Consider the following 13774-nt stretch of genomic DNA (forward strand, 5'->3'; position numbering starts at 1 on the left):
TTTATTTTAAAGTTGAGAGCATACCATTTCCAAATCAATGTACCTTTGTCTATATTGCAGCGGTAGCACGTGCTCTCCGCTGGGCCAAAATATCATTCTCCCCTATCGGACTCAATGCGCTTGCGGTGCTTCATACCCAAAAATGAAATGCAAATAAGATTTATGAATTGGGTAAATATTTGCACTCTTGCCACTCTTAACGAACCAACTACAAATAAACGGACGCACTCGTCGACCGAGGTTTCCAACCGGTACGTGGGGTCCCTTGCAGGGAGGAAGCATTCTACAGCTCGTGTTTTCGCGTCGTCCCAGGTACTTTGGGCAGGATAGAGATGATTGGTACTACCTGACATCAAAGCAAGCGGAGCCTGCCAAACGTTTGCACAAATGCTTGTAGCGATCCCCGGTTGCATTAGAGAGCAGCGGAACAGACGGACATCATCGTTAAACCACAATACACCAAACAGTTGGCAAAACACGGACCACTCACTGATCTCACCTTCATCTAACTGTTCCTCTGGAGTTCCATAGAACGCACCACCGACATACGAATTTATGTTCTATTCTGTGGTTTTAAGCGCGGTTTTGAACATATCTGTCACCCATCGGATGACACTTTGGCTTAGTTTTAATAATTCATTCGCATATTCGCAGACCTCCCATCGGATGAACGGACGGGGTAAAGTGTAGTAGTTTACACGTTGGACCGGGACGCTTTATTGTCGCGACGAGTCAAATCATTTGCTCAGCACAACCCGGCCTAACCGTACCGGACAGATGCTGGGCTGTGGTGGAAGGGATTCGCAGGGAAACACAGTAACGTGCCCGCAAGGTGTAAAAGGATGTCAGTGTGTGCAACAAAAACGGGACACGTCGGAAACCATGCCGTGCCGTTGTCAGCTTTTTTTGCAATACCCTGGAATGTTTCGGTGTGCAAAGAAAATGGCTGCGCATGCGAATGTTGGACGTTGTACGATGGGGAACCGGATACGGAAACGGAAGGCTCACTATCTTTGCCCGTACGAGCTGACTGGGAACGAGACGGATAAATTCAACATGGCGTTGACATCTTCCCTCGGGACAGGCGCGTCTGCTGGTCGGCTGGTAAATATGTGCGTTCTTTTGTGTTTCTATGTACAAAGATTATTTTGTGCTGGAAAACACAAGTATAGGTAATAAAATCGATTAAATTTAAAGGGAATGAGTTGTAGAATGTTTAAGAGAACTTAACGAATTGGTGTAAAAAAATGGAAAAAATTCAAACCATCAACAAAATATCATCGAAGGATGACTTCACTATTACAACAAATTCCAATGCTCTTTTTTTTTTGCTTTAAAAAAATAATTTTGATTCCCTTTCTGCATAAACCATATGGTCGTCATATTGTAAATCTTCCGTGTGCTTCTGATTTATGCGTGACATTTGGCCTTACGATATTATCGTCCGGACGATACCGTAATGTACCCATGCACTTACGATGCAACAACAAAACAACATACATCCAAACCGAAGAGTGAAATAAAATGAATAAAGAACGATAGAAACCCTACTTTGTGTGTTGGAGAAAAAAATCCATTCCACGGCACCGTTCAGACACGCGATCGAGGTGCAAAAAAAACGGGGAACCCTCGGACGGGATGAAATACGACCAGCGGTGCAGAACCAACGCAACATGACAAATATGTGGCTCGTGCGGTACACACCCTAGCTGCTAAGTGGCCCAACCAGCACTCCCCATTTCCGTGGCAATGGATAATTTTTCGGATGACCCTTAAGCGGAGTCAGCATGCACACATCCTCAACGCTCATTAACACCGATAGTAACAGAAGGTAGGACGAGTATCCTTCTGTGGTATTGTATTTTCTTTTTTTCTCGATTGGGTACAGTGTGTGAAGTGTTGTTGGCAGAAGGGATTTTGGCAAATTTATTGAAAGTCGATGGCCTGATGCATTGCGAAAGGGGATTTACAGTCTCGAACGGATTCTTTTGAGTAATTCTAGTGTGTGGGTGGGTTTTCTATGAAGATTCTCTCTTCTAACAATCCAATAAAATTCTAGTTAAAAAGCTATTAAATTCCTATAACGCAACAGCAACATATCTTAACCTTGGTACAAACACAAATGGTCAAAGCATTTAGAATCAAAATTTAGTCGAGTTAGAAGAATATTATCCATAACTGATTAATTCGTTTAAATTAAAAGAAAAATATAATATAATATATATATATATATATAATATGTGATCAACTGTCAAAATTACAACTTATACAACACATCAATCCTACAGCATAGAAGTTCTTTAAACTATTTAGGCAAATTATAAAGTTTAATTTTTATAAAACCCCATGAAAATTATAGTCAAATCTATTGTACCACATTATAAACATTTCCGTCCCAGGAGTCATCCTCTTTACCTTTCGGCTCTTCCCCAAAAACAAAAAAAAAACGTATGGTCCGGTTACTTCCGTACCGTGCGCGAAGGGCGATTAATGAGTCAAACCCTGTGGCGTGGTTCGGGGTACGGGAAAACCTATAAAAATAGTCTAAGCACCATAAAACGCATACGAACGGGGAGCGGACAAAGGCACAAATTGATGAGCCCAATGGAAGTCAATGGACGCCGACACCGGGCATCATCGTTTCCTTCCGGAACCATATGGTACACGGTGGCATTTGCTTGTCGTGGGGAGGGATGGGAAGTTTGGACGCTCTAGACGTTCGAATCGGCCGGGAAGAGTGTAATGCGATCGTACGGGATGTCATCGTTTTGGGATGCCTTAAATATACGGACGCACCTCTTAAAGTGGCCAGTTAGATGTCTTCGATTACAACGTAAGACACAGGTCAAACGATTTGGTTTTAGCAAGTTCAACTGTCATTGAATTCGAGTAGTGCTTGGCCTGATGAGATCTTTGTCGTTGAAATATACGATCATATCGATCGTGCATGCTAGTGCGCCTCCAATATTCGTCAAAACACCATTCAATTGCAATTACAACCAAGCGTAAACTTTTCCTTTTCCCACACTTTACGCGGCTGTAATTGCTTGTGGATCCTATTTCCAAACCGCAGGACACGGACAGTACTGCTGCGACTGTGTCGGGTTGCCTTTTTAGCGGCCCCGGACCGATTTCTAGCAATTGCCCGCAGCCCGACCAACACGTGCGCTGGAAAATAGCGTATAAATGAACAATGGCCCTCGAGGCACGATAAATATTATGTTTCAAAACATCCGCCTCTGCTGCCCGGTACGCGCGGTGAGCCACACGTCATCGCACGCGTCAGCGGATCATGTTCGCGCGTTTGCTTTAGCAAGTAGCGACCCGCAACGTACCCGGGGCGTAGACCGCAGTAGCAAGGGTGACTGTTGCTTTTTTTTTTGTTGCGTTATCCTTTTTCCTTTTCGATGCAGGTTCATTTGCTCCTGCGTTTGGATGGAACAAGTTTGGCAATGACGAAGACAAATCACACCCTTTTCTGATGTTTGGTAACGAACAATGGGAAAGTATTTGGAGAGTGGCTTTAGCGTAACTATTTTCTAAACATTTTTTGTTCAGAAACAAAATGATGGCCATCGACTAAAAGAGCTAAAAAAAAGGTTGATCTAAATTTGCTTCCTAAGTCTTCTCTGGATGTTAGTCTTGACTCTTTTCTTTGAAATTAATTTCCACAGTTTCAAAAACCAAGTCTTATGTCTACGAAACGACAATAAAGGTGGAAAACGTAACGATTGAAATGCGAAAATATTGCGGCAAGCAAAAAAAAAACAACTCCCTTGAAGGGAAAACTCTTTAAACAACCATTTTCACACATTCAATTAACAGGTTTGTGGCTTTTCCGATGATGAACGCCAGAAAGTGCCTCCGGGCGACGAAACGCACGCCCACACCCGGTCGTCCGGTGTGGCACGTGTGTTCCGGGCTTTTTTTGTGTCCCTTCTCTTGCAACACAAGGGAAAAATCTCAAACCACCGAACAACGACGAGGTCGAGTGCGTTAAATTCACTTCCATCGTAGCTGTTGATTTTTGCGTTCGGAAAAGTGACCTCCCTGGCGAGCGGGTGATGGTAATTGTTGGTACCGTCGGTTGTTACCGGAAACTAATGAATGCAACGGATTTGCACGTGGCCCTTACCATTACCCTTACGCGGTGTGTGTCTGTGTGTTGTTGGTTTGTTGAAGTGAACAATTTCTTTACTCGCTCGATTGTGATTTCCGGTGTGCAAGATGCAAAATGGAGTTGATCGGAATGTGAGTCTTATTTTCTATTGTTATTCTTCGAACACACCCCAACACACTGCTTCCCGTACAACCGTGCCGGTGGAGGAGTTTTTGCTAGCATTGGAAAGAAAAGAACATTGAGGATCAAGTGGATTATCCAGTGGTTGGTTATCGGAGACAATGTTTTTTTTTATTTTTGCTGTTTGTTTGGGACGCAGGATTTAGACGACATTTCGATTGCGAATCGACGCGAGTTTTGTAGGCTATGGACAAACGCCGTGTTAAGCCCTGCTGCTCGTACACACCGTACTGATAAGAGCCATGGGATTAGTTCGTTAAAAGCAGACATACGAAACTGCAGTTTTTGGTTAGCTTAAGAGGCGTAAAATTGTTTAAATATTGTCTGTTCAGCAGCATACAAATTTGTTAGACATTTGAAAAAACGAAAACAAACACTGTTATTCAAATATTGGTCAACAATTAAACACTTGGGCAGAGAGCCATTTGATTGAGTAAGAAACACAAAATTAAATTGTTATCACTTTGACTGGGAAATTGAATTCTTCACTGTCCAGTCAGCAAATCTTGGCCGTTCAATCAAACGTTTAATTTAACAAAACTGTCAATCGGTCGCACTATCTAAGCCGATTGGCCATTAAAGGGGTAAACAGAATAAAACCGTACCGTAAACTGATAACAGCGCTCAAGTGAACAATTGGGCAATAAATCAGGAAAACATAATTAATACTTTCATCTGATATCGCCACCATGACGTCTCCCATCAATCTGGCTGCCCGATATGTGTGTATTGCCCACTTACTGATTAGGTGGCTTCTCATCGACCTAATTCTGGACGCCAGCGAACAATACTGGTGGCGCTGTGAAACGCCCTGGTCCCAAACAGTCTACAGCTGGTCGGAAAACTCGGATGGCCCGGATGGGGAATTTGGAAAATTCTTTTCAATGCATGCGATTAGCGCTCGATGATTGTAGAGGCAAACATGCCTATGACAATTGTGACAAATCATTCATCCGTGACGGAGGGGGGGAGGGTATGCAACGTCCAATTTGTCGTCCATACTAAGTGCACTTTCCGGATCGGGCACATTTCACCAAATTATCGAGATTAAACATCACACACTGCAGGGCTTTAAAACGCATCGGTTTAGAATGTCTCAACCTCCCCGCCCGCAGAAGACCCGCAATCATTGAGTGTCCATTTCATTATGATCAAATTGAATATTTCACCAAACTCACCGTACCGGTGATGGTACGCACCGGAAGGGTAGGTATAGTTTGAAGCGGCAATAGTTTGAAACATCCATCAAATTGATTGCTTGACGATCTATGCTGCCACCGAGAAGCAGGCGAATCGTGAGCGTGGAGAGTGTGAAGTCCGATTGGAGATCAATCTAGACAACGGCGTGCTTGTCAAGCGTGCCAGGGCGCCACGAGCCACCAGGCTCCCTATGGTTGGGGTGCTCCGAATCATAGACGGGGAATTGCTTTGACAGCCCTGTTGCTTATCGGAGCATCCACTGTGGCATTCAAATTCTCGGCAGGTGTATTGCCACACCGATAGCATCTCGGTGGAAGGATCCGTGTGCCGGCGTTTTTCCGTGCGGACAGTTCCGGGACATCAATTAGCGCTGGTATATTCCATCCATCATTCGGTTGGCATGCTATCTGATAGACGCCATACAAACAAGCAAGATGGCGCTGTACACAGTGTTTATAAAAAGTTGAACATTGCAGTATCGCCATCAAACTAAGGTAAAAGGCTAGCTCAGATCAGATCAAACACACTCGCAAAACAGGTACGGTGCGGTCCACTGTCGCCGGTGAGTTGGGTTTTTGGGGCGATGTGAGGCAATACAACATTGGCAAATATTGCGTAATAAAGGGGTTTCCGAAGCAGCTGTTTCACGGATGTCTAAGAAGCGCCAAACACGGTTTGTGTTAGCCCTTTTTTGATTTTATTTATTTTTTTTCAAAATGAAGAAACAGTCCGACGGTTTGGGAGCTACAACACTGTGGAGCACTTCCGGAGATAAGGTCGTACCAGAATTTTGACGCTAGATTTGAGATTTTTTTTTCTTAAACTGACCTCCGCATCAAAACTGGCACGCGAGGGTAAGGGAATGCGATACCCTTTTGAACTCCCGGGGGAAATGAAGACTACTGGACGAATAACATTTACTTTCGCTTGCCGAAAGCGAGCATACGTATACATTAATTGAGGTTTAGTTAAAAAATGAACTGTATGACCTTCATTACCCAAATTCTCATTGAGACGCAGGAGAATGTAATGCAGCTGCAGGCCAGTTTTTTTTTTGGTTTCAAGTATTTCTAGTGTTCAAGATTGATCTGGTTTCCATGGTTTATGGGGTGATTTTTTTATGCTGGCGATTCTTTGTCACAATGGTATGCGCTTGCGAATTTTGATTGGCCTAGGTTTTTCACATACAGCTTTTGCTGATTACAAGGACAAAAATAAATTGCAATACAGACATTAGACGTCCAGCATCTTATCTGAGCGAGCATCAAACTGCAAGTGGCTTAAGGCAGTAGCGCATTCGAGCCTACTTGGTTAAAGGTCAAACATTTATTTTGATTTCGTATTCGGTTTTAACATGGTGAATTGGCATGTTTTGCTACAATGTTGCGAATTTTTTACATTTGCTGAGAACAGAATTATGAAGTGGCTTGATTGTGTTTTAGGATGCAAGCATTCTCAAAATGTTGTTATCATACTTTTCATAAACGTCGCAAGAAGCACTGTTGATCTACACTTATCACGATACGATCAATGTTATGTCTTCGGTGGTAGTGTTTATCGTGCGATCTTCCTAAAACGTGCAAGCAAGCACGTTTCTTAGAATCGCTGGTTAAAAGCATGTACAGTGATATGAGACCTCCTTGGAGCCTCTGTTATCGGTGTAGTTGGACATGCTCTTCTCGGCATGGTCTTGCAACGCCGATAAGATCTGTGCAAAAAAAGGGAAAGGATATCTTGGTTTGTTGAATGAACGGTTGAAACTTCTTTTGGATTGTCAGAGGAGAGAATCTTCACAGAGAACCCGCATCCTTGCCAAAGGAAGCCCGCTCGTATTCGGGAACCACCACGGTCAGGGAACTGCCCGATTCGCCGGAGCGCCTACGGACTAACAACTCCTCAAGCCTCAGAACCTATGCCGGATGGCTCGTTAGGACATTTACGTCAGCGAACGGTTGAAACTTGTGATCACACGGAACGAGTTGACTTCCGTCAAGCATTGCAGACTGTTGTTAAATACGTAAAGATTAAAGATGCTCCAGAATATGTTTAGAACTTTCAGAGCCCCAAATTCTTCTGTGTTATCAAGCGTATAATATCGGTAGTTACTGATATAGGGCTGCCGAGAGGGTACATGCGATCAGATAGCTACTATCGACTTTGTATGTCGTGAAGAAAAAGCGTGTGATAACATAAATGACGGAGGGAACGATACTTTTTACGTATCTTACAACATGTGCTGCAGTTAAATATCTTTTCCAAACGATCAGTACACCGGCCCCGATATGGTCGTTTAGTAGAACGATGCGTACCAAACGTTGTAGTAGCAGGTAGATAGAGATACACAATCGCTAAGCAGTGTTGTCCCGCGGTTCCGGAACTGCGGAACCATTCGGGTGCGGTGTAGTGAGAGAAAAAGACCAAAAAGTAACCACCGAACACGGCCAATGATCTGGGGGGTGGGGACACCGTAACACCGAACGACCGTGTTACTACTCCTGCGAACAAACGCAACTACAAGTGTTCAAGGTTGGCTGGTGTACGCGGTGTACTTGAACGACGGTTAAGACACCAGGCGGATACTATTCGTTTGTTTGTACTGCTCTCGATACACCAAATCCACCAGCCACGTTGGCGTGCAGAGGCTGAAGTGGAAACCGGGTCGTGTAATCCGTGGGCCCTTTCCCTTGTAAGGTTGGGCAAAGAACGAACGAGCGCATGTGCCGTCGGATTGCATTGCGCATTTCTTCGTTCCTCTCTGGGCGCGACAATGTTCCACGGGCCGCAAATGTTATCTAGTGCAAATAGACAAACATATTGGAGTAGCGGCTGACGCTCATTGTTGGGTCGAGATTATCGGGTCGAGCTGGAAGATTTGGGCGATATTTGCGACGGGCGGTAGTTCCCCAATGAAGGAAGGTCATACCGTAGTTCTACATCCCCTCGAGGTTTCCTCTTTAGTTTAATGCATGAAAGACTTGCAAGTAACTTTACAGTCAGTATTCCACGCTAATGGGTCAAATACCGCTGGCCACCAGTAAAAGAAATATATCAAACGCACCACTTTCGTTGCGTTATCGATACGAGTTCCGGCCATCAATGTCGGCCGAGTCGGCAATGCGACATAAAAAGACACTCGACAGCACACATGCCGATAGATCTGAGGATTGAAGTTTGGACAAGCAGAACTGTCTTGTATATGTCATCGGGAGCACCGATAGCGCGGATATCACCGGCATCGCGATTGCGATGGCATTGCGTATCTGTCCCGCGAAGGCGATGACTAGCTTGAGATAATCGAGCCTTTTTTTGGGGAGGAAAAATGCGATTTCAGCCCCCCCCTTACGACCCCACTCAAACCTAAACTGGTGCGTTGCTCAATGTAGCCGTATTGAGGGGCATTGAAGGGGACGACCTAAACCAAACCAAACCATATCTTTTGGCCCTTTCCTACCCAAACCACCATTATTGACACCCTTCTGCTTCCCCCCAAATCGTGCACCCGTTGATTTGGTAAGCTTTGATTTGAAGATCCCAATGGTGGGTATTGATTTTTATGGCCCTGCTTAGTGTGAGGTGCTTATAAGGTGACTAGCCGGCCATAGCGCACTCGGATTCCGCGTTGTTTATGGCCGGGCTATCGTGGCTGAGCTACCTAAACTTACCTTCGAGAGCCTTGTTACGTGATATCAGTGCCAATAGCATTTCGGGATTTGGCTGATGATCCCCAAGATCCCCGGACAGGCTGGCGCCGATGGTGGTGCTTTGACCGTCGAGCACACCGTGCAGTGGTGCCAGCCCGGTTAGACTTCCGTTGAGACTAGCGTGGCCGTTGGTGCTGTTGTGATGCAGTGCCCTGGATGATCCTCCGAGTGAAGAGCCTCCGTCTAGGGTGCTGATCGTGCCGAGGCTTGTTTGTCCACCGGCCATCGATTGACTCAGTAGCGATGAGTGTGCACCGATGGTCGATGAGGAATGGGCCAGCGGCAACATCATCGACGTGGGTAATGCAATCTGCGAGAGTGACATCGCATCGACACCGAGTGTCCCGCCGGCAGAGGACACGCACACGGACATTTAAAAGGTGAACTTTGAATACCAACTTCACAACACTCTAGCGAGACAACTTTAACATAATACAGCGTACACTCTGAAGTTAAATCACACTTTACACATTGGTTTACACACAGAGATACACAACATTTGAGAATAAAACACGCACAACGCGTAAAACTGTCTAAAAATGATCGATCCTCACGATTCACTGAGACCATCTGAACCGCCCCGCAAACCAACGGTGACTAGATTGCAAATGGCAGAAGATTGCGTCGGTGTGCAATGGGGTGCGTTGCACAGTTTGCTGCACATAAAAGTGTTGGAAAGCAACATAAAGAAACACACGCTCCGAAACGTCATCAAGGGTTCTTCGCCTTTGCCGATAACGGTCATCGACGGGTTCCGTCGCACAGGTGAAAGTAACACCCGAAAAGACCTCGTTGAAAGTGCGTGAAGAACTTTCCGTTCGATGGACGCGTATCGTACGCGAAGCGGGTTTTTTTTTTGTTATCACTGTCCAAGGGTAGCAAAATGGGTTTGGCTGCTGCCCAACTAACTACCGAAAGCCCTCCGAAAGAACCTCTCGGAACGCACTTGTAGAACGAGTACACCGTGTGGGCCCCTTTCCGGCCCCCCGTTCCGGAAACCGTGTCCAGACCAGAGACCAGACGACGCGACGTATAGTCGTCTGCGAAGTGTGCTACTGAACCGCCACACCACAGCGACCACGCTGTTCACCGAAGAAGCGCGCTGCTTATCACTTTAGAGACCTTCTTCCTTTCCGTAACCGCCTCGCCGACTTCCCGCGGCCGGGTACCCGCGGCTCGGAAGACGAACCCCCCGTCGACGAGCTGATTGGAGCGATTTAGAAGTGCCCCCGTAGTTCTAATTTGTGTATGTTGGGGTTTGGCCTTTTTTTTTGTTGCTGCTGTACTTTGGCTCCAACCGTCACCGTGTGTGCTATCGCAGCGCTGGCTACCGTGCGCTGTTGTGAGGTTGTGAGGTTGAATCTAATCGCGGTGGAGGACACACGCTGTCATTACGGCCCGCTACTGCTTTACCGGGGCCCCTCTGCACACTGAAGGAGGTCTCTACTAATTATGCGCTAAATAGTGGTTCCATGTAGCGATAGTTACCGCGAAAGATACCTCGTTTGTATGCACCTTGTCTCACTGCCTGCTGTGAGTAGTACATTCTAATTTTTTTTGCTACCAAAACAACTTCCAACGTATTGTTCCGAGAGATACTCATTAACCGTGTAGACCTGCCGAATGGAAGGGGGAAAAGCCTACGCTACGATGCAATTAGTATGCAAATTCTAACACTTCATTTACGTACTTAGTACAAGAGCACTTTCACCGGCCACAAAATGCAAATGGCCAGCCATAAAGCCACGTATAACACGTTCCATGCTGCTCTCGGCAAATCCTCCAAGACCATCCTGGAGGTGCCGCCGGGGGCTCGTTTCCTAACCACAACAACAAGCGCTCTAAAACACAAACACGGTGGAAAGCGAAAGCGAGTCCTAGTTACGAACACTAAAACCCGATTCCCGTCGGCATTCTTGGGCCACGCAAAACGGTTCCAATAAAAGTGGGAAAAAGTTTATCAATTAAAAAACATTTTCATTACGCGGGTTCTCGATGCGGGGGCCTAGCATGAGGCGTGGGGGGAGCGCTTTTAATTGACCAACAGAACCGGAAAGGGTGCGCGCGCGTCTGCTATCGTGGAATGAATGTGGACGCTCTTTCTTGGGAGATTTTATTTCGCGTGCTTACAACACCTCATCCACAGTTTTCGGACGGGAAGAAAACTAACCTCACAAACTAACGGCACGGACGATACGCGAGCTGGCTCGAGGCCCAGTTTTGCTAATTCTGCGCCCCGGCCCAACGGAAGACGAACAATGTCTCATGAACAATTGGCGGGCAGTCATTTTGTGCGCGTCACGTCTTTTGCCGTGCGAAGGTTTTGGCCGCCGTACGGGTTGTCGAATTTCCACGGCTGCGCATTTCGGGGTTTTCATGAGTCGCACTGTTTTTTGGAGGGTTTCCCGTGTTTCCCTCTTGCTGTTTTCCAACGCCGTTGTTTGGGTTTTCCGTCTTGGTGCTGGTGTGGTACGTTATCAGTGCACACTGCCTTCGGGCGCACGTTGGTTTGCTTGAGTTGGTTCGTTGCCGTTCTTTTCCGTCCCATTTTGTGTTGGTAGGGATTCGGTTGAAAAATATTTTCCCCCCCACTTTTTTGCCATTTTCCTACCTAGTTGTGGATGTAGTGGTGTTTATAGCCGCTCACCCACACTGATGCACACGATACAAAAGCTCCACCCCCCGTTGCCATGGGCGATACACTAACACCACTGTCACTACTGTGTGCCGAGGACATCCGCACCAACACACACCAAAGGACCTATCTGTTCGTTATCTGGCTGCGCCCGAAGGGTGGAGTGGGTGGTGAGCGGGTTCTCGCGTGGGGAAAAACTTCGTGTGCCATTTTCCTCGCCAAGTGGCAGAACGGAAGATGCGCTGTGAGTGTGTGCGGTATGCTAATGTGTGGATGCTTTTCCACACGTTACGCATGAGCCTTCGTTCTGTGTCGCATGTTGTTGGGGGATGTTGAAAGTGTCGCTGATAATACGGAAGCATCCATTATCCTTTCGCCATATCCAGGGTGGCAGGGCAGATTGGTACCTTTTCCCGGAGAGCACGAGGGACCGGAGAGACGCATTCCATTTCATCTGATCGTTAGAGGACTCGCATAGTGGTGTTAGAATTTTGCCCCGTTCGGAATGGAATTTCGGGATGCATCGCCCCTAAAATCTATCAACGGAACGTCGATTCGGCGGTGGTGGAATGTTTGATACGCGATGGTGCGTTCCGGTGGAAATGATAAATTTAGACAGTCCCGGGTCAGTCACGGCACGTATGGCGATTATGGCGTTGAAACGCATTATCACACCGACGCGCGGTCCAGCTGAAGGATGCTGATTGATAATCAGACGCCATCATTAGGAGCTGTGCGTGCGGTATCCTTTCTGCTTGTCCGGATGCATTGGAGAAGAGCTTTCGACGTTTCCATTAGCAACCGATCATTTCATTGTGCAGGCGGGATATGGACTGTGGATATGGAACCAGTATCAGCAAATGTCAATTCGTTTTCAAGAATGGAATATTTAGTTTATATGGACAGCATTCGATTGGGGTAGGACATTAGAATTGGGCAGGCTATTAATTGTCATGTTTTCATGCTACAGAAAGGGGAAAAAGGGAAGTTTAATTAATTGATTTGAGGAGTGTTTTTTTCGCTATTGTTGCAATAATATTACGAAGGCTATGATTGCTATTCCAGATTTATTAAAATCATGGAAACTGTGCAAACGTGGTTATTGAAAAAGACGACTCTAGCGTATCTGGTTACCAATAGCTCTTCGTTATCCGGGCTCTGGAATTTCTAATGATAATTTATCAGAATTTATTTAGATACTGATCAGGTTTAACTCTCAGGATGTTAGTGTATCTCCTGTAGATGCAAACTCTTTTCTGTGTTTGATATAGATGTACGGATATCATTTCTTATCTCCTATTAAGATTTGGTAGTAAAAGCGTAGATTATGACCTCTTGTGATGTGAATTCCAGTTGTCCATTATCTAAACTCAAAGATCCCATAGGCTGTTAACACAAAGCTACTATAATTGTCTGAATAGTCAACTCAGTTCCCTAGGTTAATTTTAAATAATGCACGGTAATAAAATAAATAATACTGAAGTCAATCAAATACAAACACTATTGCTTTTGGTAGCGCAGCTTTCAGCTATTAATCCCAAATTAATCAATTAATTTTTTACATGATTAACCGAATTTTTAGTTAAAAAGGTATAAAGGGATAGAGCTACATTGATACCAGTATTCAATAAAAAATGTACGAAAGGTGTATTGATTCATATTTCTTTAAATTATCACTGCATCTGCATGATTGTTCGCTTTTATTGGTAAATTCGGTTATTCGTCAAAGGGATTAGTAAAAGTTCCAATCACTACACTTTACTCACTTTTAAACCTAGTAAAAGTTACATTTGTAACAACTCCAACTATATATTTCTACTCTTATAATCCAAAGTTACCAAAGTTACCATACAAACTTGTAAGCTGAAATAATTTATCTACATTAAAGATGCAAACATCACTTTAAGCGTTCATGAAGGTTTTTTTTTGGTCGTAAAA

The 13774-nt window shown here is 45.2% G+C and overlaps 1 protein-coding gene across 1 annotated transcript in view; it reads right to left on the reverse strand.

Annotated features, from left to right (window-relative positions):
* Positions 1-9574, reverse strand: part of LOC128301728 (LIM/homeobox protein Lhx3) — a 40858-nt gene extending 31284 nt beyond the window's left edge. The window contains exon 1 of the mRNA XM_053038337.1: positions 9163-9574. Within this exon, the coding sequence (XP_052894297.1) occupies positions 9163-9574 (412 nt within the window). The remainder of the gene's footprint in view (positions 1-9162) is intronic.
* Positions 9575-13774: the final 4200 nt, after the last annotated feature.

Source organism: Anopheles moucheti, chromosome 3, assembly GCF_943734755.1.
Source record: "Anopheles moucheti chromosome 3, idAnoMoucSN_F20_07, whole genome shotgun sequence".
In the NCBI taxonomy this organism is placed as follows: Eukaryota; Metazoa; Arthropoda; class Insecta; order Diptera; family Culicidae; genus Anopheles; species Anopheles moucheti.